Source organism: Rattus rattus, chromosome 9 (genome assembly GCF_011064425.1).
Source record: "Rattus rattus isolate New Zealand chromosome 9, Rrattus_CSIRO_v1, whole genome shotgun sequence".
NCBI lineage: Eukaryota > Metazoa > Chordata > Mammalia > Rodentia > Muridae > Rattus > Rattus rattus.
This window is the reverse complement of record NC_046162.1, coordinates 1,893,024-1,920,121: the sequence shown is the minus strand read 5'-3', so window position 1 is coordinate 1,920,121 and position 27,098 is coordinate 1,893,024. Positions and strand designations below refer to the sequence as shown.

General features: G+C 52.1%; 2 protein-coding genes across 4 annotated transcripts in view; one reads left to right on the top strand and one right to left on the bottom strand.

Annotated features, from left to right (window-relative positions):
• Positions 1–93: 93 nt before the first annotated feature.
• Nthl1 (nth like DNA glycosylase 1) lies at positions 94–5,972 on the bottom strand. 3 transcript variants are annotated; one of them, XM_032912641.1, is made up of 6 exons: positions 5,784–5,972; positions 4,518–4,756; positions 3,725–3,895; positions 2,812–2,971; positions 412–517; positions 94–333 (listed from the first exon to the last, which is right to left on the bottom strand). In XM_032912641.1, the coding sequence occupies exons 1-6, from the start codon at positions 5,884–5,886 to the stop codon at positions 210–212; spliced, it is 903 nt and encodes a 300-aa protein (XP_032768532.1). In that variant the 5' UTR covers positions 5,887–5,972; the 3' UTR covers positions 94–209. The 3 variants fall into 3 exon arrangements, with proteins under 3 accessions (XP_032768532.1, XP_032768534.1, XP_032768535.1); XM_032912643.1 differs by having other exon boundaries at positions 5,907–5,968; XM_032912644.1 differs by lacking the exon at positions 5,784–5,972 and adding an exon at positions 5,601–5,615.
• A 20-nt stretch (positions 5,973–5,992) lies between these two features.
• The window catches only part of Tsc2 (TSC complex subunit 2), a 34,369-nt gene continuing 13,263 nt past the window's right edge, over positions 5,993–27,098 (top strand). Inside the window, exons 1-21 of the mRNA XM_032912646.1 lie at positions 5,993–6,100; positions 6,550–6,711; positions 8,476–8,562; positions 9,462–9,572; positions 10,355–10,499; positions 11,384–11,501; positions 12,693–12,741; positions 13,064–13,189; positions 14,230–14,303; positions 15,333–15,459; positions 16,187–16,330; positions 17,110–17,247; positions 17,712–17,815; positions 18,106–18,187; positions 19,299–19,454; positions 19,862–19,978; positions 23,275–23,397; positions 24,080–24,186; positions 24,392–24,542; positions 25,607–25,729; positions 26,509–26,643. Coding sequence (XP_032768537.1) covers positions 6,574–6,711; positions 8,476–8,562; positions 9,462–9,572; positions 10,355–10,499; positions 11,384–11,501; positions 12,693–12,741; positions 13,064–13,189; positions 14,230–14,303; positions 15,333–15,459; positions 16,187–16,330; positions 17,110–17,247; positions 17,712–17,815; positions 18,106–18,187; positions 19,299–19,454; positions 19,862–19,978; positions 23,275–23,397; positions 24,080–24,186; positions 24,392–24,542; positions 25,607–25,729; positions 26,509–26,643 — 2,355 coding nt within the window. The 5' untranslated portion in view covers positions 5,993–6,100; positions 6,550–6,573. The remainder of the gene's footprint in view (positions 6,101–6,549; positions 6,712–8,475; positions 8,563–9,461; positions 9,573–10,354; positions 10,500–11,383; positions 11,502–12,692; positions 12,742–13,063; positions 13,190–14,229; positions 14,304–15,332; positions 15,460–16,186; positions 16,331–17,109; positions 17,248–17,711; positions 17,816–18,105; positions 18,188–19,298; positions 19,455–19,861; positions 19,979–23,274; positions 23,398–24,079; positions 24,187–24,391; positions 24,543–25,606; positions 25,730–26,508; positions 26,644–27,098) is intronic.

The window sequence follows — 27,098 nt, the reverse complement described above, 5'->3', positions numbered from 1 at the left end:
CCAGGCAATCCTGCCCGGACATGTGAACGGAGTGTACACGGTGCATTCACACACATGCTTCGCGACCTGATCTTAAGCCAACGGGGCACGAAATCAACTGTGGAAAAACTTCTCAGCTTTATTACATGCTCTGCAAACAACCCCCAAACCTTACGACCCCTCCCCACAGAGGCACTTTGGAGACACTAGCCAGAGGAAGCCCAAAACCCTCAGAGACCCTGGGCAGCAGGACACAGGGCCTTGTTGAGGCAGGCCTGGCATCGTGGATGGACAGGAAGGCAAATCTGTTGGCCGAAGCCCACCAGTAGTCCATTGATCTCACTCCATAGCACCCTGTGAGGGTAAGGGGCAGGTCAGTGTGGAACACAGCAGGATACCTCCCTCCCCCAAGCTCACCAAGCTACACTGTACCTGGGTAGCCATTCTTCCAGGTTCCTACGTGTCTCCTCTGGGGACTTGGTCATCTTCTTGGTCCACTTCAGTCTGTTGGCTATTCTGTGCACATGTGTGTCCACTGCTGCTTGAAGACAGGGCGTGCTAAACAAGGGCACTCTGCCAGCTGGACTGTGTCCCCATCCCAATCCCCAGTTCAGAGCAAGTGTGGCTAGGAGACAGTCCAGGGTCTCTCCCATGGAGAGAAAGTACAGCATCTGTGTGGCTTTCTGAGTCTCGGCCCTCAATCTGGGGGGTAAGGAGCCTGGATTTTCGTTCGATACAGGGTCTTTCTTCAAGGCCCTGACTATCCTGGAACTCACTATGTAGACCAGTTGGCCTTACAGAGATCCACCTGCCTCTGCCTCTGCCTCCTGAGTGATTCGATTGAAGGCACACAGGTGAATCTCTGAATTTGAAGCCAACCTGTTCTACAAGGTGAGTTCCAGGACACCCAGGGCTACACAGAGAAACCCAGTTTCAAAACAAGACAAAGCAAAATGTAAGGCAGGCATGGTGGTTCCTTCTCAGCACTTGAAAGGTTGAAGGAGGCTCTTGAACTCTTGAACTCTGAGTTCAAGGCTAGCTTGGGCTACAAAGTAAGACTCTCTCAAACAAACAACAAAAACAAAACAACTCTATCTTGGGAAAAACAAAACAAGCCCCAAACCCCAATGTGTAAACTCTTGGTCTAAAGCTTCCCAAGAATGAGGACTGGATTAGGAGGAAGGGCCTTGCTCTGCTTCCTCTGCCCTGTCTTCCTGGGTCCTAAGGCCCCTCCCAGCCCATCCACTGGCTGTGAGCACTGGACTGGGTGGCAGCAGCTTGCCCTAGGGTGTCGCTGTTCAGAGCTATCTGGCACCCATGCCAGCTCCCTGACATGTTTACTGTCTGGGGAAAGGCTGGAGGTGCAGGCTGAGGGTCACATCATGGAAGCCTTACCCTGCTTCCTTCTCAGTGTCACAGAGGCGATGATACTCATTAGAACCTCAGAGGCCCAGCCCAGGACCACATGTCTAAGCCTCCTACCTTGGCCTAAGGGATTCCTATGCATTTGCATTAAGGAGGGCAGTTACTTCATTGGCTGTGAACTCAAGCTCAGAGAGGCCACGAGTTTGACCTTAGGTCACCCAGCTGCAAAGGTCAGAACTCCATAGTTCCAGCTTTTCATTTGAGAGAATGCATTTTTCCCTCAGGAGGCAACCCTGGGGTCTCATTGCAGGTAGCCAGGCCCTCAGACTACAGAGAAGTGGGTGGGACTCAGGCATTGTCCTGTCCATGGGAAGTTACAATTCCCTGCGGGGGCCCTTCCCCCACACAGCTACCCAACAAAGACACTCCCTGCTCCTGGGACACAGGCAGCTGAGGACACTGTCTAGATAAGCTCAAGTGTCAACTAAGAGGCTGCTTCGGGAGCTGAAGAGTGGAGACTGAGGCGGGAGGCCTCACCCTTTTCCTACCTGGTTAGGCGCTTCCAATGCTTGCTGTTCTCGTGTCAACAGGTGATTACCAGCTTCTAGTCAAAGCTGGGAGTGGGGGGGTGTGGGGGTATGGGGATGTGGGGGTGTAGGGGTTGTGGGAGTATGGGGGGCGGTTGGCGGCTAGCTGCCTTCTATCTACTGGGCAGTGCTTAAAAGCGCTACCAGCTTAGAGACCTCTGAAGGAACCCCTCCACTGGACACATGCAGGAGCCAAGGGTTGGGGGCCCAAAGAGAGGTCAGGGCTAAATCTTGTTTTTTTATGTGACCACAGGAGCCCGGATGACTCTAGGCAAAGCTGTGAGAAGGCAGCACAGCTGTCCCTGCCTCAGGGAGCTTGTCTTCAACCTAGTTACATAGAGGTGCTTCAAATGCTACAAGATGATACCCAGAAAAAGGATACCAAAAATCACTCTTTCCTTTCCCATCCCACAAGATCACTTTCCTTCCCCCCTCTCCTCCCCCTCCTTCTTCTTCAATCTGCCCCGCCCATCCTAGAGCTTTCTGCTTTTCTGAGTCAGCTTTATGGTTGCTCTTCTGTCTGGGACACACTTCCACCTCTGGGTTTGGCTAACTCACAAGAAACTCTAAACTGAAACATGACCTCAGGAAGATTTCCTGGTGTGAGGCACAGAAGCTGAGGCAGAGTCCATGGGCGGCCGAGGTGCACGCACGCCTTTAAATCCTGGCACTTGGGAGGCAGAGGCAGGCAGATCTCGGTGAGTTTGAGGCCAGCCTGGTCAGCCAGGGCCACACAGAGAAACCCTGTCTCCAAAACAAAACAACCCAGCAAACAAACAAACAAACAAACAAACAAAGAACACTTGAGGAACCCCAATAGAAACCAAGAAGAATCAAGCTCAGAACTGACTTCCCCCTCCTTGTGGCGCAAAGTACTCACCTATGCCTGATACGGTCCCCCAGGCCACAGCCATAGCCAAGTGCGCCATCTTGGGCCCAACACCTGGCAAGGCTACCAGCTCTGCCACAGAAGCAGGGATGTCCCCTTCATAGCGCTGCTGCAGGATGGCAGTCGTCTGCTTGATGAATTTTACCTTGCTCTGAAAGACGGTGTGAGTCAGCTTTGGGGTAAGGCGTAGCCTAACCAGGGAGGACCTACAGGTGCCCAGAGTCACCGACCACCACCTGCCTATGTCTTGTGTAGAGGAAACCACCTGTCCCCGTCTCCAGGAGGTGAAGAACCTAGGGCAGCAAAGAGGTCTGAAGGAACCCCTGGCAGGCCTCCAGTGCATGACTAGACCCTCCTCCCTTTAATGTGGGCCAGTGTGTGGGAACCAGCTCAGGTCCCCTGCCTCGCTACTCCCTCCAGAGGCTAAGCTATACCTAGACTCAATAGCACCTGGACCTTCAGGAAGGAAGGCTGGAGCCTGGGACTCCCCCAGGCAACCGCTACAACAGCTGGGTGGTTCCCATCCTGTGCCTGAGTGGAGAGGGCTATTTAAAACCAATCTGATAGACGGTGGCCCACGCAGTGCCAAGGGGAAGCGCCCCACCCACAGAGCCACTTTCAACAGATCCACCCACCACTCCACTCTGTGGAGTAGGGGAGCTGCGTCTTCGGAGTGACACACTCTACGGAGTCCAGGAGGGGAAGGGAAGAAGGGGAAGTGGAGGCAGCTGGGTGGGAGGGTAGAGAAATGAAGGGATGTACACAGGAACATCCCAGGCACTAGCCCTGTGGGATAGACTCCTGGCGGAACAGAAGCACGAAAAGCCTCTGTAGTCAGAGATGCCTGCCTCTCATCTCCAGAACAGTGCCCCCTCTTGGTTCTGTTGCCAAAGGCAATGCTTACCCTCCAGAAGCCCACGGGGTAGATGAGTCTGCCCAGCAAGTCATCATCGGTCTGCAGGATACTTTCCACAGTCAAGCCCCGGGCCCGTAGCCGCTGCATGGCACCCGCTGTAACCTGGTCTTTGGTCTGGCTGGAGAGCATCAGCGACAAGAGTACCTGGTACCTCCTCACCTGCTTGTGCAATGACAGGGGCCAGGATGGTGACCAGTCCTAGTCAAGTCCCTTACCCATCCTCATGTACTTGTTACTGTAGACCTGCTATGCAGCAGGAAGTCCGTCTTGTCACATCTAACGTGGACTAATCTAGAGTAGCACGAAGCTCTGATCAATTACTGGGAATCATACCTAGTACAGGATGGACATTTAGACAATCGCTAGTGACTACTGTGACCGCGGCTGCTTGGTCAATAACACCACTCATTTTATAGACAAGAAGGCCCAGATTCAGAGAGACTCAGGTTACCCAGTGTCAGAAGGTGGTTAGCACTACGACAGCTAGTCTGAGGAACCCATGCAATATAAGGAAGTCTGCCTCTCTCGAATTATTGGATGTTCCCAAATGCACCACCTCAAGTCTCAGGCACCTCTGACACGCCCAGTGGCCACAATGATTGACAGGTGATGCATGTTGTACACACCGTAAAGTTACAGTGGAGCACATTTTCCTGGGTGCACCCTGTATGGTGTCAGCTGGGAGAGCTGCTCTGTTTTCTAGTAGAGACCTAAGAGGAAGTGAACATCTTCTTCTATGGAAGAACATGCATTCCCCTGGACAGGTGGAGGTGGGGCCTACCTTTGGGGGGGCAGTGATGTCATAGCACTGCTCAGCACCCAGCTGGTCCACAGGTGCGTCCTTCTTGCTTCTCATGATGCGGATGTTGGCCAGTTGCTGCTGCCAGTTCTGGGGCTCCCAAACTGGCACTTTGAGGGGTTCAGCATCTTCGCCTTCCTCACCGTTAGCAACCTCATAGGCCACATGTACTTTCTGTTTCTTCCGTGGACGTTTCACAGGCTTGTGGCTTTTTCTTCCTTCTGCAAGAAAGTGCCATTCGGTCTTTGGAGCGTGAGCTTTATAGGAGGGTAGGGTAAGGCTACTTCCTCCTCACTTGTTTGTGCGATTGTTCACTATCTACCACACTGTGTATAGAAGTGCTGTGCTCTGTCTGCCCTTGTCACAACAGTACATGGTAGTCCAACTAAGTGCCTGTTAGCACACCAAGACACTAGTGACAGCCTCTAGGATAATGTAACCTCTCTTCTTGTCTCAAGCCCTTGGAGGTGCATTCAAGAGAACCTCCTCACACCCAAACTGGACCATGCCACTCCCCCTTCAGAAGTCCTTGCATTTAGGATGAGCTACAAACTCTACTAACATCAAAGCATTTGCTGCCCTGACAGTATCAACATTTTCGGTGGCACTCGGCTCCTATCAAGCCTCAGCCTGGATCTCAGCGAGTCTCCACTACTGAACCGATTCTGGGGTCACTGGTGCCTATGCACACTCCTGCTCTAGCCACTTATGTTGAAGTCCCAGCTGGAGACGTGCAGGGGCTCTGATAATTGCCCCCAGAGTACCACTAGTTGGCACCTAGTAGGTCCTTAATGGCTACAGGACAAATACAATGAGTGCCATGCCCTTTCCTGTTTTCTCTCTGAGTCTGTTTTCTTTCAGAACCACCGTCCAGCTGGGGGAGAAGACTTCTAGCTGGGTGTGTTCTTGGCACACAGCCTGGCCCTACAAGAGCAGCTCTGAGAACAGAGCTGTGTCCCACAGACGGCCTGGAACAAGTAAATGTCCTAAGCTAGGCTGGTTGGACTAAAACTTTTCACTGGCGACAAGGGTGGATGAACACATCCAGAACCCAATCTTACGGACCCCTGCAGTCTGTAGGTCCCAGCACTTGGAAAAAGCTAGAGTGGGGCCACGTGAGACTCAAGCGTTTGTAGGCGGCAGTGGCGCCTAGAGTTTAGGTCAGAAGGTGCGGCCGGGGACGCAAGCCTGGAGCCAAAGTTCCACGTCCCTTCCTTTCCTCCAAAACCCCTGCAGGCGCAGCGCTACCTGCAGCAGTCTCTCGCGGGGCGAGCTCCTCCCTACACCCTTCCGACGCGATCCTAGTCGCGCGGCTCCGACTGCGAGTCACTATCCGCAACCCCGAGTTCATGCCTGGGCTGGAAACTACACCTCCGGGCGGTCCCGCGGGTCCATCACTTGCTCAACGTGCACGCGGAACTACAATTCCCAGAGAGCTCAACACAGATAGTCTGCAAAGCCTCGCCCCCGGAAGTACAGGTTGCGCTTCCGGCAGCTGCTCTGGGCCGGGGGTGTGCGCCCTTTCCTGGGTGCAGGAGGCCGTGCGCGCGAAAGGCGCGCGCGGGGTGAGTAGCCCTGGAGGCTCTGACTTCTGGGGCTGGTCGGGATGGTTGTGTGGTCGCGTCGCTATGGGGTGAAGTGGGGAGTTGGCCTCTCTTATCCAAGCCTCGGCCGCGCCCACCGCTGACAAGTCCCAGAGCTCCAAGCCTTCTATTTGCGGGTTTGAGTGGGCCTCTGCTTCTGTTGTCCTCGCGACAGCTCCTCTTTAACACGGAGAAAATTAATGGCAATCATCATGGCTCTGTTCACCCAGCGGCGGCAGGAGGGTCGCCAGATCAAGCCTATACCTTCGTGGTTGATTTGTGGCAGAGTCCCTCCTGCATGGAGTTGAATTACCCCAGGGCTGTAGGGAGGGCAGATTGTCGCCTAGGATCCTGGAGGTTCCCTCAAGGGCAGGAGGGGAGAACTTTTCCTGGGGTGAATCAAATAATATATTTTTTTCTGCACAGAGCAGTTCTCTACCACCACCCTGCCCACCATGGCCAAACCAACTAGCAAAGATTCAGGTTTGAAGGAGAAGTTCAAGATACTATTAGGACTGGGAACGTCAAGGCCAAATCCTAGGTGTGCAGAAGGCAAACAGACGGAGTTTATCATCACAGCCGAAATCTTGAGAGTGAGTGAGCGGCCTCTATCTTGGCTAGCCCAGCATGAAGTGCAAGGAAGGCACTTTGTCTGTCACTGGATTCTGTGGGAGATGGGTTGCTGGTGACCTTCCCCAGGGCTGCTGTCCCCCGTACTGTGGAGCCATACGTGCATGCCTGCCCTCAGGATCTTGGTGACCTGCTTTAGAATTTAGGTGTGATATGAAAACTTATTTTGTTTAGTGTTATGGTGGATAGATGCTCTGACACATGAGAGGCAAAGGAGATAGGATTATGAGGTTGGAGGCCACCCTGTGGCAGCATAATTCTAGACCCACCTGAGCTACCATAGTGAGACTGGGTCCTCCTCTCCCCACAGAGGTTCGTTTCCTTTTTTTAAATTGGAGATCCAGCCTTTAAAAAAAACAAAACAAAACAGAACAAAGCGATGGATGGTGGTGGTTGCGTTTAATCCCAGCACTGGGGAGGCAGAGGCTGGCGAATTTTGAGGTCAGACGGGTCTACAAAGTGAGTTTCAGGACAGCCAGGGTTACACAGACCTAGTCTTGAAAAGCCCAAACCAAACCAAACCAAACCAAACCAAACCAAACCAAACCAAACCAAACCATTAGAGAAAAGAAAGCCCACCTTTATAGCTGTGGCCCGAAAAACTCCTCCTTTTCACAGGTGTTAGCGTGATGAGGTATTAGCAGGCACCGTGTGGCAACCTTCTACTCATGGTTAAGCTTTGTGGTACTGGGGATTTAGCTTAGCTCTCACAGGCTAAATGATGTACCCGAGAGCCATAACTTGCATTTCTCCACTTCCTTATCGCTTTTCAATTTTTGTCTTATGTATGTGGATGTCTTGCCCATAAATAATCGTTGCCCATAATTTTATACTGGAAGCATTTCCCACTCAGACATGAACCAAATATTCCTCATTTGGTGAGGGTTGTAAATAAGCATGGAACATCTGTATCCAGTAGGGATGATTTACCAGCAGAAAGCATCAAGTAGTGACATATGTCCCAGCATGAAGGGACATTAAAAGCAGGCCGTGAAGGAAGCTGGTCATAGACTGGTGGTGCCTGAGTTCAGGGTATGAGATGTCCAGAACTGGCAAGTTGGAGCTGGAGGGGGGAAAGGATTGTTATGCCACACACACACACACCCCCCGCCCCATCCCTCCCCCTCCCTTTCCCCCACCTTCTCCCCTCCCCCCACTGAGCTGAGGACTGAACCCAGGGCCTTGCCACTCTACCACCAAGGGTTCTACCACTAAGCTAAATTCCCAATCCTGGTCCCAGTATGTGGTTTTTTTCCTACTGTAATAAACATTTTTGAGGAAAAGGGTACTGTGAGTAAATAAGTAAACTTGTTATAATGGTATATTTTATGTTATGTGAGTTCTATCTAATTAAGGAAATGAAATAAAGTTGCCCCTTGTCAATCCAACGGCCACAGCCAGTTAGGTTTGGTGGGCCACGCCTTTCATCTCATCACTTCAGAGGCAGAGACAGGTGGGTCTCTGTGAGTTCAAGGCCAGCCTGGTCTACAGAGCAGGTTCCAGTACAGCCAAAGCTACACAGAGAAATGCTGGAGGGGGGCGGGGGGGTGGGGGAGGGAGGGAGAGGAGAGAGGCGCATGAGTGGGAGCTCAGGGCTTGAGTGAGCAAAACGGGGGACCCCAATGGTTTACAGGTGAAATGTAGAACAACTTGACGGGGGTTTAGGACCGGCCATTAAGAAGATCTCCCTTTTTTTTAAAGCTCTGCCCTTTTCCTCCTTTCTCTAGGAACTGAGTGGTGAATGCGGCCTCAACAATCGCATCCGGATGATAGGGCAGATCTGTGATGTGGCAAAAACTAAGAAACTTGAAGAGGTGGGTTTGCTCAGCTATGTTGCTGGAGTGGTGCGTGACCACGGCAGGCTGTGGAGAGGCCTTCAGCCTGCTGTTGCTGTCTGGAGCTGTTTTTTCTTGGTTTTGAGACTCACTGTGTTATCCTAGCTGGCCTAGTATCCCCTGTGTAGGTCAGGCTGACGTGGTATGAATTCGATATGGCTCTCCTTCTCCAGCTTCTTCAGCATAGGTCGGGATTATAGGTGTATCCCGGACAGCTGGCTCTGTGATGATTCAATTTTTACCAATTTAGAGAAATGTAGCTTTCTTCTTAGTGATGTAGAAGCTTCTAGAAATGCCCTAAGTGCAACCCTGAGAGACTTATCCTGGTGGCAGTAAAGGCATGGGCTTTTCCTGAATTCCTAGAAAGCGTATGGCTGTGAATGTCTGCTTATCCTCTTTGTATACTGGTGGAAGGGGTGGTGGTGGAGGCAGGGACTCACTATGTAGACCAGGCTGGCCCTGGATTCAGCATCACCTGCCGGTGCCTCAGTTGCGGGGGATTAAAGGCGGGCACCGCTGCCTCTTGGCTTCAGAGTGGATCGGTAACATTGAGTCGGGGCTCACTCACACAGGGACGCCTTGGAGTAGGCGTCTGGGGCAGATGCCTGTTTAGGGCTCCAACTATGCTGCTTATTCTGAGCCACCGTGCCTCGGAGTGCAACGAGAGCTACGAGGGACAGCAGACTGCTTCTCTGTCCTGCCCGGTCTCCTTTCCCCCAGTCTGATCTGGGGCCCATTAAACAGACTTGGCTGGGTGTCAGATGTGCTGGCGAAAGTCTCTCATGGAGCTGGTTTTAAGTTAGAAGACCCTATGCTGTGCTTTGTGTTGTCCTTTGAGGGACCACGCCCTTCTCAGTGTCCCCTTTTCGTTGTGGCAGCATGCAGTGGAGGCACTTTGGAAGGCTGTCTCAGACTTGCTACAGCCAGAGCGGCCACCGGAGGCCCGACATGCAGTCCTGGCCTTGTTGAAGGCCATCGTGCAGGGACAGGTAAGGGGCTGTGTGGGATGGAGGCCGACCATCACCGTTGTTTCAGCTCCTGTCTTTGCTGCTCTGCCGGGGCAGGGTCCAGCAGTTAACAGGCTCTGGGGCCTGACTGAGTATGAGGACATCCTGGTGTCACGTGTCTGGGGATCTTGGCCGGTCGCTGTAGCTCCTGAGCCTCCATTATGTGGGAGTAGAGAGTGACAGCTGTGGCTTCTGGGGGTGGCTCTGGATATGAGAGTATGACAGTTGTTAGTTTGCTGTTACTGACCAGTTCTCCAGTTGCGGCCACTCCCTATCATTCTCTAGCCATTTAGGCCTCAGCTGGCCCTTTTGCCCCCATGGTCCTTCTCCGGTCACTTGCTGGAAGGGTCTCCTCCTCTAGGCCACCCTCTTCTTTGACAGTCTAGCCTCTTGAGGAGGTTTTCCCTTACTCATGTCTGCACTCAGGCTGGGGTGTCTCTCCTAGGGGCCATGGCTCCCCTTCTGGGGCTCGACCTTTGTCCTCACGATATGAGGACACATGAGCCTAGCGTGACTCTTGAGTAGGGCCAGAGCTTTACTGTCACACATGCCCAGAGCTTGATGCATTTGGTGGTGTACACATGACACTCGGCTACTGGCCGGTGCCTCTGGCCCCTGTCAGAATCCCGTGATCTCACCGACCCGCCTTTCATAAGGTGCTAGAAGAAGAAGGCATAGTCGGAGTCTTGGGCCCTGATGCTCTCCTGGGCTTTTTGACAGCTACATGGGAAGTGCTGGAGGGGCTCTGTTGTCTTTGTCTTTAGGGTGATCGTTTGGGGGTTCTCCGAGCCCTCTTCTTCAAAGTGATCAAGGACTATCCCTCCAACGAAGACCTCCATGAAAGGCTAGAGGTTTTTAAGGCCCTCACAGACAATGGAAGGCATATTACCTACTTGGAAGAAGAACTGGGTAGGTGTCACACAGAGTACGAGGTGTCTCCGGCCTTGGGAATCAGAACCCTGAGATGAGAAAGGCCCCCTTGAACCTGGACGGGTACTGCAGTTCATGAGGTAGCCTGCAGGGAGCACAGGGCCACATTGCCATTTGCCCTGGGAACTTCTCTGTGCCCTCAATGGGATTCACTGCAAACCTGGGCTCACAGGGCCCAGAAGGTGCCTTTGAAATGGGGGGTGCTTTTGACTTTGGAGAGGGTGCTGAACCTGCATGCCTGGGTCCCGTCTTCTTCTCTGTCATCAACAGACCTGTGTCATCAGTGTGACATGACATCCCACCCCAGTTTCTGCCTGCCTCCTGTCATGTGACAGTAAGAGGTTTAGACTTCCTTTCCTTTGGTGTGAAAAGAAAGGAAAGATGGGTTGCCGCTTTGCCTGTGTCTTCCAGAGATTCTTATGGGGTTGGGGATCTCCTAAGAACCTGCTTCCTGAGCAACGTCTATGTTCCCTGTTTTAAAAAAAAAAAAGCCTTTTTTTTTTTTTTTTTTAAGATTTATTTTATTTAAACAAGTACACTGTCATTCTCTTCAGACACACCAGAAGAGGGCATCTGATCCCATTACAGATGGTTGTGAGCCACCATGTGGTTGCTGGGATTTGAACTCAGGACCTCTGGAAGAGCAGTCAGCGCTCTTAACCACTGAGCCGTCTCTCCAGCCCGGAGTCAAGCCTTGAATGGAACGCATGCTGCTTTTATTAGCTCAGCTCCCAGACCCAGGCAGAGCAGGTGTCTATGCAGGGTTTGCTCAGCCTCCTCTGAGCCTCCTTGGGTCCAGGTTGTTGCAGTGATCGGATGCAGGCCGATCCTCCTGGAGTACAGCCTCAGCTTTTCTCCTACAGCAGAGTTTGTCCTGCAGTGGATGGATGTTGGCTTGTCCTCAGAATTCCTTCTGGTACTCGTGAACCTGGTCAAGTTCAACAGCTGCTACCTTGACGAATACATTGCGCCAATGGTTCAGTAAGTAAGAATTTAATTCAGGGCTGAGGTGCAGCTCAGTGGTAGAGCTGGTGCTGCCTTGTAAGAGACCCTGGATTCCACCCCCAGCCTCAGTGGAAGGAAAGATCTCTACTGTCACTCGGGTGACAGTTCCACTGTCTTGGTCTTAAGCTTAGCTCTTCAGGGTGAGTAGCATCAGAGAAGCTACCAGATGAACGAGATTGGCAGTGGACATACGCACTTTTTTTTTTTTTTTCCGAAACAGGTTTTTTCTTTGTGGCTCTGGCTATCCTGAAATTCACTCTGTAGGTCAGGCTGGCCCTGAACTCTCGGAGATCTGCCTGCCTCTACCTCTCCAATGCTGGGATTAGAAGTGTGTGCCACCACCAGTTGCCCTAAGCACATATTTTATTTATTTTATTTTTGCATTTTACTCTTTATTCTTTTTTCATGTGTGCCGTGGCACATGTGTGGAGATCAGGGGACAGCTTTCTGTTTTCTCCTTCCATCTTTATATGTGTTCTGAGGATAAAACTCATGTTTGTGGGTTTATGCAGTCAGCATGTTACCCACCGAGCACCTCGCTAGCGCCCTTTTTGCCCTTTTTTGGTATGATTTTTATTTTGTGGTTTTTAGACAGAGTCTTACTCTATAGTTCTGGCTAGCCTGGAACTCACTATGTAGACCAGGCTGCCCTCCAACTCAGACAGATCCCCCTGCCTCTGTCTCCTGAGGGCTGGGATTAAAGGTGTGCGCCACTGTGCCCAGCCCCCTTTTGTCATCATTTTAAAATTTTATTTTAATTAATTTATTCACGTATGTGGGCATTTTTCTTGCATATATGACTATGCACCATGTGTATGTACTGCCTGCAGAGGCCGGAAGACACCAGATACCCTGGTCCTGAAGTTAAGATGGTTGAGAACCACTATCTGGGTACTGGGAATTGAACCTGGGTCTCCTAGAAGAGCAGACTGTGCTCTTAACCACTGAGCCATCTCTCCAGCCCTGTTGTTTGTTTGTTTAAAACCATCTTGAGATATGAATGAAAGCAGAGGCTTTGTTTTATTTACATCATGCACTCCACCCTGGGCATGTGGTTGGCACAGCACGGATCCACTATGGATGGCCATTCAAATAACTGATAACATACATTAGACAGGAAATAAAACGTAGTCTCAGAGTCTGACTTCAGTGTTCTTCTTCCTCTAGCATGATTTGTCTGTTATGTATCCGGACAGTGTCCTCTGTGGACATCGAGGTTAGTAACTCCCAGTTTTATTTGTGGAAGACTGGGGCACGAGGTCAAGCCCGATTGCCATTCTCTGGCTGTGTGGCTTCTGGAAGCTGTTCAGCCTCTCTGAGCTGTGGGCGTGTGCTCCGTCAGGACAGCTGGGTGGTCTGTGTAGTGCTGTGATAGCCGAGGATGGGAAGTCGAGCTTACGATGACTGAGAGCAGCTCACAGCCCCTCCCAAGTGCACACTCACTCTTGCTTACCTCAGTGTGGTTCCGACACCGGCTGCTTAGCTGGTAGAGGAGGGTAAGAGTTGGGCACCAGCACGATGCTCCACCCCTCCTGCAGGTGTCCTTGCAAGTGCTGGATGCTGTGGTCTGCTACAACTGCCTGCCTGCTGAGAGCCTGCCTCTGTTTATTATCACCCTGTGCCGCACCGTCAATGTCAAGGAGCTGTGTGAGCCGTGCTGGAAGGTAGGTGTCGCCCAGGCTGTTTCTGAGAGCTCTTTCCCCAGGACAAGCTCTGCTGTAGGCACCTGTCTTCAGTGGATGCTGCTAGATTTTTGGGATCACCAGACGGTGAAACATTGAGGGCATCTTGGTGGCCATTTCCCAGTTGGTTGAGTTGAGGCCCAGGTTTGGGAGGTGTTTTGAGGGTCTCCATTGTTGAGAAGAGACAGCATGACCAAGGCAATTCTTATAAGGAACTTTTTTTTAAAAAAATGTTTTTAATAAACATTTTATTTATTATATATGAGCATACTGTAGCCATCTTCAGACACCAGAGGAGGGCATCAGATCCCATTACAGATGGTTGCGAGCCACCATGTGGTTGTGGGAATTGAACTTGGGACCTCTGGAAGAGCAGCCAGTGCTCTTAACCACTGAGCCATCTCTCCAGCCCTCTAAGGGACATTTGATTGGGGCTGGCTTACAGGTTCAGTGATTGAGTCTGTTATCATCAAGGCAGGAAGATCGCAGTGTCCAGGCAGATACTGTGCTGGAGAAGAAGCCAAGAGTTCTACATCATGATCTGACTGCAGCCAGGATAAACTGTCTCATGGGCAGCCAGAAGGAGGGTCTCAAAGCCCACTTCACAGTTACACACTTCCCTTTTTTTTTTTTTTTTTTTTTTTTTTTTGGTTTTTTTTTTTGGGGCTGGGGACCAAACCCGGGGCCTTGCCCCTTCTGAGCAAGCGCTCCACAACTGAGCTAAATCCCCAACCCCTACACACTTCCTTTAACAAGGCTACACCTCCTCCAATAAAGGCCACACTTCCTACTCGTGCCACTTCCCCTGAGCCAAGCATTTTCAAACTGCCACAGGGCTCTGTAGCCTTTTGCATTTGTAGGAAGGATTCAGTGAGCTTGAAATCAAGATGGGATTGCAGAAGAGTGTCCATGGCAGGCTCAGGCTGGGGCTCCCCCTTGAACCTGGGGATTTATATCACCTAATCTTTGTGTGTGTGTGTGTGTGTGTGTGTGTGTGTGTGTGTTTATGTTTTGTTTTTCAGCTGATGCGAAACCTTCTAGGTACCCATCTAGGCCACAGTGCCATTTACAACATGTGCCGTATCATGGAGAACAGGTGAGTGTGTACATTACCTGGTGGGGGTGGGTAGCTGGGGTCAGAAGGAGGCTTTAGACACTTGGCTGGTGTTGATGAAGTTGGGGTTTTCTTTTTCTTTTTGGGTAGCTTTTTTCCATTTGGATAGGACCTCCAATCTGCTTCTAGGTCCAATCAGGATGTTCACATTTAGACTCCCCTTCCATCCTAAGCCTGATGGCCACAGTGTGGACTTTTCTATTCTGCTATAGCCTGGACTTAGGGCACAAGCCTGATGTCCTCACCTTCATCCCTGGAGCCAAGCCATTACAAGTACTGATGCTTTTATCTCAAGGGGTAGCTCAGGTTTGCCCACTGTCGAGTACACACCCACATCAGAGTTCCCCGTTTTGCTTCTCCCTGACCTCCAGTCATTGCCTGCTGACGTATACTGTTGTATAGCTGCTAGATGAAGTTTCTCTACACAGGTTTGACCGACCATGTCAGCTTTGAGATCATAGTGGTCTCAGTGTAAACAGGCCCAGTAGAAGTCTTAAGCCTATCTTAGTCCCATGAACCTCTTGCCTTGTCCTTGGCATTCTCCCTTCTGCCAAGGGTTTTCCCGTATTCCCGTTACCCCTGGTAAGATGCCCTCACTTTTGCTGCATCCTGGATGTTCTGTGAGGACCCGCTATGTGGTTAGCTGCCTGGCTTCCCAGGTCCTTCTCCCTGTGTTCATGGCTTCTCAGCTGTGGTTTCAGGTGCAGCCTTTGACGTGTGAGATTCTTGAGTCTCTGACTTCCACCGGCTGTTAGCACCACGTGACCCGTGGTCTTGTCACTCACTCACAGAGTTCTGTGTCTAACGTGATCGGCAGCGACTAGCTGAGCAAGTTGTGAAGGGATCACAGTTGCCTCTGGCCCCTTCGTTCCCTGCCCATTTCCCCAACCACACTTGTACACCATAAGTGCAGGTTGTCTCCTGGGGACACTGCCAGAGCCCAGCTCTACCTTGGGTCACACTCTGAGCTGGGACTCTGCTAATATCTGTCTTTCTGGGGAACATTTTCAGATCCTACATGGAAGACGCCCCCTTGTTGAGGGGAGCCGTGTTCTTTGTAGGGATGGCGCTGTGGGGAGCTCACCGACTCTATTCGCTCAAGAATTCCCCCACATCTGTGCTGCCGTCTTTTTATGGGGTAAGGGGCTTCCTCTACCACAGTGGACTGGAAAAAGTGGGGGAGCATACGTCAGGTCTGCTCACGTGTCTGGCTGGGGCTATTTCCAGTTGCTTGCTTTCTAACTACGGATGAGTTAGGGCTATAAAAAGCTTTATTCCCAAAAAATGTTTATCATACGAACTCCGTCTCCTGCCCACCAGTACTCAGCACTGCCCCTGGGATAGCGTTCCTCCTCTCAGTGCTGTCAAGTAGTGATTTTTCCATCTCTCTGGATGATGTCTACAGCATGGCTTTGTTCTGTGGTACCCTGTGGTGTCCAGAGAACTCCTGTGTGCACTTTTACTCAGTTCTCATGACTCCCTGGGAAGCTCATTTTGCATCAGAGCTGCTCAGACTAAGTGCCTTCTGTCTGGCCGTAGGGGTCCTGTGGTCCTGTGCAAGGTGTGGTCTTCACACATTGCATTGCTTACCCCATAACTCCGCACTGGTCAGTTTGTGCTGAGACAGTACTTTTGGTCTGGAATTTGGAGTTTCTGACTCCTCAGTCAGGTCTCTTGGAGGCGGGGGCCATGAGCCTTGTGTAACAGATACCCGAGTTCCACACATGCTTTATGGGCCTGTGTGCTGAGTGCTACCCATCCATGCGTTTTACGCCCCCTCTGAGACAGGGCAGGATGCAGGATGCTCTCCTCTTCTGTGAGAGCAAAGCACAGATGGTCCTCTCTGCTCCGTGGCCCTGTTTCAGGCCATGACCTGTCCCAATGAGGTGGTGTCATATGAGATTGTTCTGTCCATAACAAGACTCATCAAGAAGTACAGGAAGGAGCTCCAGGCTGTGACATGGGACATTCTGCTGGACATTATTGAACGGTTGCTCCAGCAACTCCAGGTAAGTCAGAAAGGACTGAGATTGTCCCAGACGGGAAGTGTGCATGTGTTCTGTGCATCTGGGCCCTTTCTTGGGGTCTGAAGATTTGACATGGAAGTTTTCTGGTGCTTCTTGGTGGTGTCCATTTGTCTTCCATCGAAGGACAGATTTTGTTTTTCCAAGTGTACTCCATTATTTTGGCTCTAGGAATATTCAATGGGTGAGCAAGGGCTGAGCTAGTTGTCCAAGGCAGAGCAAGTGACAGGGCAGGTCACCTTCATGGCTTCAGTGGGCCCCAAAGGCAGTTTACAGAGCATCTACACTGCCCTCTGTGAGTTTGGAGACCAGCGTAAGTGACACAGTGCTAGAGAGGACACTGGGGCCACAGGTTCTCACGACTGCAGAGCCCTGTGAGGTGAGGTCGACGTCTGGCTTAGCTCAGCCCAGGGCAGGAGATGAAAAGGGGGCAGGCCAGTGGAAGGAAAGACCGCGACCTGGGAGAAGCATGCAAGGGTTTGAAGCTGTGGTATTCTCACCTCCTGTTTAGTCAGCCTTTATCCCTGTAGGAGGAAATGGGTTATAACAGTGGCTCCACATCTCTGTCAGCGGCCTACTCAGAGCATATGGGGGCGGCGTGGGGGGGGGGAGTGTGTGTGTAATGTGTATATGGGGTGGTGTGTGTGCGTGTGTGCGCGCATGTGGGAGGGTGTGGGTGTGTGCTAGGTGGTATGTTTGTAAGTTGCTCCTCTCAAGCTGTGTTGAGAGGGTAAAGGAGATTAGTTTACCTCTTGGTACTGCAGAACCTGGACAGCCCGGAACTCAGGACCATTGTCCATGACCTGCTGACCACTGTGGAGGAGCTGTGTGACCAGAATGAGTTCCACGGATCGCAAGAAAGATACTATGAACTGGTGGAGAGCTATGCAGACCAGAGGCCTGTAAGGAGCCTATCTTGGCGGAGCTGTGGGGAATGGTTCCCATGGAGCCATGGTTTCTGATTCTCAAGTAAAAGATGGGCAGGCTCCTGTGTTCCTAGATCTGGGCTCCTGCTGGTAGGCATCAGTTAGCAGGCTCCTGTGGGTTCATTAAAGAGCTTTGTGCTAGCCTAACCATCCGTTTCCTCCCACCTGTGTGGAGGAAGGTTCTGGGCCGGTTCTGCAGAGATCAGCTCTCCAGGGGGCAGCAGTCATTTTGCCAGATTACTGTCTTCACTGCCAGACTTATTGCATGGTCTTGACATGAGTGTCTCACTTCTAGGAGACATTTGTTCTTGCTAATTTCCCACGGGACTGTGAGGTAGCTAATCTCTGAGCAAACTGGGTTCTGGCTCAGCAGCCTAGTAGCAGGTTAGCAGCACCTGCAGACGGGAAGTCACTGACCTTAGAATGTTTTCCTTTGACAGGAATCCTCTCTCTTAAACCTGATAACCTACAGAGCCCAGTCTATCCACCCAGCCAAGGATGGCTGGATCCAGAACCTGCAGTTGTTGATGGAGAGGTTCTTCAGGTAGCGGAGCCTCTGCGGTCCCTTTGTCCTTTCAGGGGTCTGTTTATGACCTCAGGAAGTTCAGGCTTTCCTTTCTGATCCTTCAAAATCACAGCTCTTAATGAGTGGGAAGGTTGGCCCTCCTGTACGACATGTCCGCTGGCCCACACGGTGGTTCGGAAAGATGGCTCAGTCTGGTTGTGGGTGGATCCCATGAGGGTGGTGCAAGGTTGAGCCGGCCTCCCCGCCAACCTTGCTGGGCCCAGAGCACGTGCACTGAGGGCTCTGCAGTGAGCCTGCTTCTTCCCCAGGAACGAGTGCCGCAGTGCCGTGCGCATCAAGGTGCTGGACGTGCTATCCTTTGTGCTCCTCATCAACAGGCAGTTCTACGAGGTGTGCACGGGGCGGGGGCACTCAGGTCTCAAGCCTGGGAGGGGGGTCGGGGGACGGGGTGGCCCCAGTTAGTTTCTATCCCCTCTGGGCTTGTTCATGCTCCAGCAGAGCTGAGGTCTGCTTGGGGTCCTACTGGCTTCCCTTAATGGCGTGCTTTCAGCTGGCTTTGTCCACAATCCTGTGCACTCAAGAGTTTATTTTATTTGCCATGTCCCGGTTGGGCCTATATTGGTCCTGAAAGCTGCCAAGAAGCAAGGTAGGTGCCTCACCCTTGTGGAGCTCTGACCCGAGTCCCACTCAGAACCCTGGAGTTTCTGAAAAATCTGGTTTGACCTCAGAAGTCTTCTCTGTGTGTTGTTCTGGGGAAGGACTCGGCTCCCACACCTGTTGGGCACAGTCCGGTGGGTGGTGTTTTCTGGAATCTTTTCTACTGCCCAGCCTCCCCTAGCCCCGTTACCAGCCGCAGGCTGCCCTAGGCACCAACAGGGCTCTTGCTGAGCCCCCCTTGCCTCCTAGCTTCCGTGAGCCTGTGCTGTCCTTGCTTTCAGGAGCACTGTTCGTGGTCGACGTTTTGTGTGGCCTTTTTTGCACCTCAGACAGATATTCCTCCTTTTGCATGGCTGTCAGGAGCTTCCTTGACTTCTTCTCCCCCCCACCCCAGCCCCTCTGTACTCCACTCTGCTCATCTCTGCTTCAACCGCCCTCCTCCCTCAGGGGAGCACAGATTCTCTCTTCTCTCTTACCAGAGTTGGCGTTTAGCTGCTCTCTTCCTGTTACCTTTAGCCAGTTCTGTGAAAGTGCTCCTTGCAATGTCCTTGCTATAGTAGTTTCTTTGATGACAGGTTTCCCTTTGCCCCACATACACACACTCACACTCACACTCACACTCACACTGATACATGGCCCTCCACTGAGGAGGGTTCTTTGTTTGTGTGTGTGTTAGACATGGAACCCAGGCTCACAAAGGCTAAAGGAAGTGTCCTTCACTGTCCAGCTTTTCTGCAGTTTTGTGTGACACTGTAGCTGCCTTGGGTCTGGGTCTGGCATTAAAGTGTGCCCGCTGCCCACTGTGGGCCTGGAAGCTTACCTCCCCATCTTGTGATTAATGCAGGAGGAGCTGATTAACTCGGTGGTCATCTCACAGCTCTCCCACATCCCCGAGGATAAAGACCATCAGGTCCGAAAGCTGGCTACCCAGCTGCTGGTGGACCTGGCAGAGGGCTGCCACACCCACCACTTCAACAGTCTGTTGGACATCATTGAAAAGGTGAGAGCCATTTAGAGGTCTGGGCTGGCATGGACAAAGCCCTGTGGATAGACCGTTTTGTCCCATTTTCATCCCTGTGGTTGGTGGCTGTCTCCATAGTTAGCAGAAATGTGTGGTCTTAATAGGCCGTGTTGAGCCTGGCCAGTGTACACTGCCTCAGCACCTTGTCACTCTCAGGGATCTGGGCTGGACGTCTGGAGGATAGCACAGAGCAGGGCTGTGGCCCACATCCCCCCAGAGTAGCCGCTTTGTCCCTTCGACTTTGAAATGTAGTTTGTGAACAGTCACTTGCATGAAAACGTGTCTTTCCTCCTGAGAAGAACAAGAGGAGGTATTCCCGACAGTTAGATCTGCGGGGAACTGCCCGAGGTTCTTGAGCTGGAACTTACATGCTGGCCTCTTGGAAGGTGATGGCTCGCTCCCTTTCTCCACCCCTGGAGCTGGAGGAAAGGGATCTGGCTGTGTACTCGGCCTCCCTGGAGGATGTGAAGACGGCAGTCCTCGGGCTCCTGGTCATCCTTCAGGTGGGTGCTCTGCGAGGGTGAGAAGACTAATTTTTGTTCAGTCTTGCTAGAAGCTTCTCTAAAGAGATCTATCTCCTGGAAAACCCAGCTCTGACAGGTTTACAGGGGTTGAGTGGTAACCCCGAGTGGCAGTGTGAACTGAGCAAGCGTGAGAGGCCTGCGGCCTGCGACAGCAGGTGAGCCTTCTCTGCTCTACGGTTATCCAGTCCGTGCTGCCCAGAGCTCCTCTGCTGCCACCTGTACTTGTCCCTGTAGCTGCTCCATGCAGAAGCTGCTCTTGCCCTGTGACTACTTACTTCTGGGAGAGCTTTATTGGGATATTATGTTACATAACACACAGTGCCCTCTGACAGCAAATAGCTCATTGATTATCAGTATGTCCACAAGGCTGTGCAGCTGTCCCCCCATCCATCCATCCATTTACTTGGTTGTTTTTGTTTTGCACTCTTGACAGAGGGTCTCACTGTGGAGCCCAGGCTGGCCTTGAACTTCAGGCAGTCTTCCTCCCTCAGCCTCTGAGAGCTGGGATTATAGGGCTGAATGACCGCATGACCATGTCCAGTTCCAGTCAGCTGGCCTGGACCTGCTGACCGCTGCTCCGTTACCTCACCACGGCCCCAGCGCTCCTGATCTGTTAGCCTCTGTGGAGACGTTATCTTGTTGTAGATGTTCCACATACACGGACTCACATGTGGGCTCTGTGGTTGGGGTTGGCTCTCACCAAACATCCATGTTGGGGCACGTGTCAGCGCTTCACTGGTTCTCAGAACGTTCTGTTGCATGCGTGGCCCACATTCTGTAGTCTGTTGGTGCCTCTGCTGTGTCGTGTGGTGTTGTGTATCTTTTCCTTTTGCTGTGTATATACCCAGGAGGAATTGCTGAGTGATATGCTAGGTCTGTGTTTAACATCCGAGCAGCTGTCACAGTTTGTGAGGTTTTTTTTAAGTGTGTTCATGTGTGTGTCCATGCGTGTGTGTGTGTGTGTGTGTGTGTGTGTGTGTGTGTGTGTGTGTGTATAGACACACTCTTGCCACAGTGTGCACTTGGCAGTTAGGAAACAGACACCTTAGTCAGTCCTCATTGTCCACTAGCTGAGAGAAACTCTTGTTTACCATTGATTACTCCAGACTAGCAGGCCTAGGAGCTTACAGGGAGTCAGTCTCCTGTCTCTGCCTCCAATCTCCCCATGGGGGTGTCACTAGGTGCTGTCACGTCCTGCTGTGTGTGGGCTCTGGGGATCCAGTGCTGGTCCTTACACTTATGTAAGAAGTCCTTTGCTATTCCACGTCCAGCCCCCTTTTTGAAGGTAGGACCTGCATAGGCCGGGCTGGCTCTGAACTCTCGGTGCTCTGGCTTCCGTTTCCCAAGTGCTGCTTTATAGGTCTGCAGTGCTACAGTTGGCTTGCTGGACTGCTGCGTTCTCAGGCTGCGCTATCTCCCATACTCGCCAGCCTCATGTGCGCTCTGGCTTCTCCACTGGGGTATATGTAGTTCTCCATAGTCAGATTACGTCTGGGTTTTGTCATTCCCCTTGTTGAAAGAAACTCTCATTATTTTGCCAAGGCTGGTTTTGAATTCATGATCTTCCTCCTCCACTTGATACACACTGTGATGCCTACCTCCCAAGATGCAGATATGTTTCTTTTCTTTTCTTTTGTATGTGTTGATATAGGGTCTCACTGTGGCCTGGCATTACTAGTGTGGGCCACTGTGTTGACACAATGTTTTGGCTTTTTAGTTTAAAAAAATTTTATGTGTGTGTTCACACATGCCCTTATGTGCCATTTATGTGAGTGTTGAAGGACAGACAACTTATGGAAGCTGATGTTCTCCTTTCGTTCTGTGGATCCCAGGAATTAAACTCAGGTCGTAGGCTTGGCAGCCATGCCTTTAGCTACGAAGCCCACTCTACAGCTGTTTTTGAGTGACAGGGTCTCTATGTCTCTCTAGGTCCTAGAACTCACTTTGTAGACCAAGCTACCTCCAACTCACAGAAATCTTCTAGCTTCTGCATCCCCCGGTGTTGGGATTATAGTCTTGTACCTCAGACACGGTCTTGTTGCAGTTCAGGCTGGAGATCCTACAGCTTCTATCTTACAAGGTTAAGGTCATCGGCCACCATACCCAGCTGGTATTCAAATTGTTAGTGGCATAAGGACAGCTCTGTAGTTTCTGGGATCTTCTTGAGCTTTCGTCCAAAGGAGCTCAAAGCCCTTTGCCGGGGGTTGGGGATTTAGCTCAGTGGGAGGGCGCTTGCCTAGGAAGCGCAAGGCCCTGGGTTCGGTCCCCAGCCCCGAAAAAAAAAACCAAAAAAAAAAAAAAAAAAAAAAAGCCCTTTGCCTCCCTGCTCTGTTGGAAAGGAGTGGTTACGATGTGCCACATGGGCTGGGTAGAGTGGGAGAGGAATTTCTTAGGGTGTTTCTTGTCCTACCTTAGAAGTCTAACTGTAGGCTGAGCTGTGTCGCATTGGAGGCAGTCGTGACCTGGTCATTTCCTTAGAATGGAAGTGGCATGGCTCTTCCTGCTTCAACCCCACAGAAGGGTTAGATTCTCTGCCATTATAGCTTTCTGAGGCCCCATATGTCCTTTCCCAAATTGTCTGTCATGGGTGTGGTTTGTGTTAAAATCGTCACCTCACATCATCCAGGGCAGGACTTTGGGTGGTGGGTCCTGAGACTGGGGAGATTAGTTAGGTCAGCGGTCTTTAGTAGAGAGGTGGTGGTGCACACCTTTAATCCCAGCACTCTGGAGGAAGAGGCAGGTAGATCTTCCTGAGTTCAAGGCCAGAGAATACAGAGAAAACAAAACAACCAAAACCCAAAACGAAACAACCAAAACCTGTAGAAATGAGTTTATCAATGCCCACTGCTCGGTTCCAAGGCTCAGGACCATGACAGCTCTTAACACCATGGGTCATTTCTCCTGGCTGGAGCCTCGTTGGGATGGAATGGGGCCAGGAGAGGGGTGCTCCCATTCACCCTTCGAGGGGATCATGCAGCGCATTGGACCCACCAGGCTGTCTTTGTTGACCTCCTTAGTCTTGGAGGACAGCAAACCCCTCTATGGCACGTGTAGGTGGGTGTACAGCAGCCTAGAGAGGCTCGCTGGGTGTGTTACCTGATGCCCTGCTGGAAGGATGGCCATATAGTGAGACGGCTCCTTGACTAAAGGGTATAGAGGGAACTATGGCCGCTGCTGCTGGATAGTCTGTGGCGACGTGATGCCGTTTCCCCTTCCCTGGTCAGGTGCCATCTCCCTGGCTGCTGTCATAGAATCGATGCACTCTTTCTCTGCAGACCAAGCTGTATACCTTGCCCGCCAGCCATGCCACGCGAGTATATGAGACACTCATTAACCACATCCAGCTCCATTACAAGCACGGCTACTCCTTGCCCATTGCTAGCAGCATCCGGCTGCAGGTGAGACACCCGCCCAGCGGGTGACCACTTCTGAGGCCCAGCATGCTGCCCTGTGCTTGATGGGTGTACAGCAGCCTAGAGAGGCAGCGGGTGGTCTAGGACGGGTCCTGTGCAGCACACGCTCCTCCTCCACGTCTGCTGTGCCTGTTTGCCAAGGACCTTCTGCCTTTCCTTGGCTTAGACTCCTTGTCCCTCTGTGGCTCATTACTCTGAAGTCACACTGTTATCCAAGATAGGGGCACATTGGCCTCTAGGCGTGGCATACAGTTCCAGAGCTCCTGGTCCTGAGGAGTCTCCCAATAACCTGTAGCATGGGCTCCCTTGGATGTAGCTAGTAGGGAGAGGGGAGGGTGTGGCTGGACAGTGGCTGACATTGGTCACCCTGATACCTCTGCAAGTAGAGGTCACTAAGAAGGAAGCCCTGACAACTCTCAGGCTCAGTGGATAACCTGTCCTTTAAGGATCACTGTAGGGAAGCCATGGGGCTCTGAGAATATTTTGCTGTTCGAGCTGGTGGCTGTGTATTGCTACCTGGGAACCAGATAGCTACTGGGGAAAAGTCTCCTCCTGTGTAGGATGCCAGCTTAGAAGTTGAGGTCTTTACGGTACTAAGTGATTAGGATTTCTCCACCTGCCCTGGAGCCAGGCGCCTGGCCTGACTGGCTGTTCTGCTCCCCGGCAGGCCTTTGACTTCCTGCTGCTACTGCGGGCTGACTCGCTGCATCGACTGGGCCTGCCCAACAAGGATGGGGTCGTGCGATTCAGCCCCTACTGCCTCTGTGACTGCGCGTATGTGTGGCAGGGCCTCCCTCGTGCTCCAGGGTGGACGGTTCAATAGATGAAGCTGGGTGGTGTCTGCCCCACTCAGGGTTGTTTGTTGTGAAAGGAACTGTCCAGAGGGATGGCAGCGGGAGCTGGGGCCAGGAGGGAGCCATTTTAATTTGCACATTGGCCTCTAGGCTGCCTCACTTGTTTGTTGCATCTACCTCCACAGGGAACTGGACAGGGCCTCGGAGAAGAAAGCCAGCGGACCCCTTTCACCGCCAACCGGGCCCCCCAGCCCTGTGCCGATGGGCCCTGCTGTGAGGCTCGGCCACCTGCCCTACTCCCTGCTCTTCCGTGTCCTGCTGCAGTGTTTGAAGCAGGTGAGGTGGGCCCGCTCCGCTTAGGTTCTGTTAGGGCGGGCTGAGCTGTCCCTACCCTACATGTATCAAATTCTTGACACCTAGTTTTTTACCCTTGTATGAGTGAAGTTTTACACAGGACTTAGCTATGTAGTCAGATAACAGTAGCCCTAAGTCAGCATGTACCCCATGGGGAGGGCACAGGTACTCCTGTCTTAGGGGCACCTACCAGGTAAACCTGAATTCAGGCCCCCAAAATAGGGACGGTTCAGAGACAGGAAAGCCTAGAAGTGGGCAGTATGGTTTTGTGCCATGGGAGGTGCTAAAGATGCCAGGCAAGAGACCAGGGCAGTGAGACAGTGGAGGGCGCTGGAGGGAGTGGAAGGCCCAGAGGCCTTCCCCGGAGATGCCGGGGCTGGCAGACTATTTCCTAGAAGTCTCTAGGCCTTCTGTCACAGAGGGTTGATGGTTTTCAGGACTGCTTGTGGCTTAGCTCTGGGAGTGGACCATCCCTGACAGAGATATAAGCAGGCAGAAGTCAGAGCCATGACTCATGTCTTCTCAGTGGCTGTGGCCTTTGGCTGACACTGGCTCTGTGTCGGAGGGAGATCTTGGCGTATGGATTGTCGTGTGCCCCCTTGCACTCTCAGCCGTGATTTAGCATTTCTGCCACAGTGCCATTGTTGTAGAAGCTTAGCTAGTATAGACGTTGTTTGAGGGGTTGGGAACCCCCGTGCCAAGGCAGGCGGTCACTGGGCCCTCAGGGCAGTGAGGGATGGCAGAGTCAGTCTGGGGAAGTTGAAAATTGCTCTAAGAAAACAGAGGAGGCATTGGCTCTCTGCTGGGTCTCCCCTCAGTCTGGCCTCTGGATGGCCACCACTGTCAAAGGTACTGTTAACGTCTATTGCTGTCTTTGAGCAGTGTCTACTAATGTAATTGAGGGACAGATCAAGGCTCCGTAAATACCTCGTGGCAAAGGAGCAGCAATCCAAGCCTCGTAGCCGTGTAGCAGCGCACAGCTTCAGCTCTGGATGGAGCCTCTGTTACTGAGAGCCCCGCCTCCATCGTCAAATCCTTCCTTCCAGGAGACCGACTGGAAGGTGCTGAAGCTGGTGCTCAGCAAACTCCCTGAGTCGCTGCGCTACAAAGTCCTCATTTTCACCTCCCCCTGCAGTGTGGACCAGCTGTCTTCTGCCCTCTGCTCCATGGTAACGCCCCACAGCCCCTGGGCCAGCTCCCCTTCTGTGGTTTATGGTGGACTTTTGCAGTAGGCTTTCTCCTCCATATTGGATGTTCCTCACAGACACTTACACTATCTAGCTGGGATCCTGTGTCTTTCAGAATAAACCTTGACACCAGACCATGCTCCTGGGGCTAACAGAGGCCAGAGGGTATACTGCCATAATGCCCTAGGGACCCCATTCTGTCCCATCCCAGATAGGAGCATTGGAGGTCCCTAGTCAAGGACATTGTCTTAGGTCTCCATTGCTGTGAAGAGACACAATAACCATGGCAACTCTTATAAAGGAAAGCCTTTCTTTGGGGCTGGCTTACAGTTCAGAGTTTAGTCCATTATTGTCATGGTGGGAGGCACGCAGGCAGACAGGGTGCTGGACAGGTAGCTGAGAGTTCCACATCTGGATCTGCAGGCAGCAGGGAGAGACAAGGGAGCCACTGGACTCACCCCCCAGTGACACAGTTTCTCTGATAAGGCCCCACCTATGCAAACAAGGCCACACCTCCAGTAGTGCCACTGTCTAAGAGTCTATGGGGGCCACTTTCAGACCCCACAGTGTTACTGAGTATCATCCCCCAGACTAGACTAGAGCAGGGTGATGGTGGTATAGTATTTCTGCTACAGTGTTACAAGTTGAGGGTTCTCTCACAAAGACCTCTGCCCCGAAGGCTCCCGGGCTTCCCTAGCACACCCTGGCCTCCTGAGGAATCATGGGGAGCAGACGTCTCAGGGCTGTGTCTTATATGTTAGCTTTCAGCCCCGAAGACCCTCGAGCGGCTCCGAGGCACCCCAGAAGGCTTCTCCAGAACTGACCTGCACTTGGCTGTGGTCCCTGTGCTGACAGCATTAATATCTTACCACAACTATTTGGATAAGACCAGACAGGTGAGAGAGGGTCAGAGGGACAGTGGGACCAAGGGACACTGGATGGGCTTGCTTGGCTGCTGGGCGAGAGTGAAGTCAGTTGGCTCTGTTCCATGCTGTGGGCCGCTGCCTGCCAGCCGGCGAGGGAGTGCAGGCAACTGAGACCTAGGCTCTACAGAAGTCAGTTCTCTGCAGGCTCTGGGCTCTGGTAATGACCTTTGGCTGTGTGCACTGTCCTCTCCTCAGCAGGACCTCTCCTTTGAGAGGCACTACTTGAACTTTTTCTGTTAGGTTTGGGGACGGGTGACCAGACCAGCTTTAAGAAGTATGGTGGTTGGTCAGGACCCCTGACTGTCACTTCCTTTATCAGCGTCACACAGTGCTCACTTTCTGTCCTATGCTGTTCTCTGCCGTCCTCCCTGTGTCCCCTAGATTCTGTCTCCATGACAAATGGAGCTTTTGCTGAGGTCAGGAGC

Excerpts from the sequence above, each read along its gene's own strand:
- Nthl1 (XM_032912641.1), bottom strand. The coding sequence starts at position 5,886 with ATGAACTCGGGGTTGCGGATAGTGACTCGCAGTCGGAGCCGCGCGACT. Across the intron at positions 4,757-5,783 it reads CCCGCGAGAGACTGCTGCAG|AAGGAAGAAAAAGCCACAAG; the intron begins GTAGCGCTGCGC and ends ACTTTCTTGCAG. Across the intron at positions 3,896-4,517 it reads ACATCACTGCCCCCCCAAAG|GTGAGGAGGTACCAGGTACT; the intron begins GTAGGCCCCACC and ends TTGCACAAGCAG.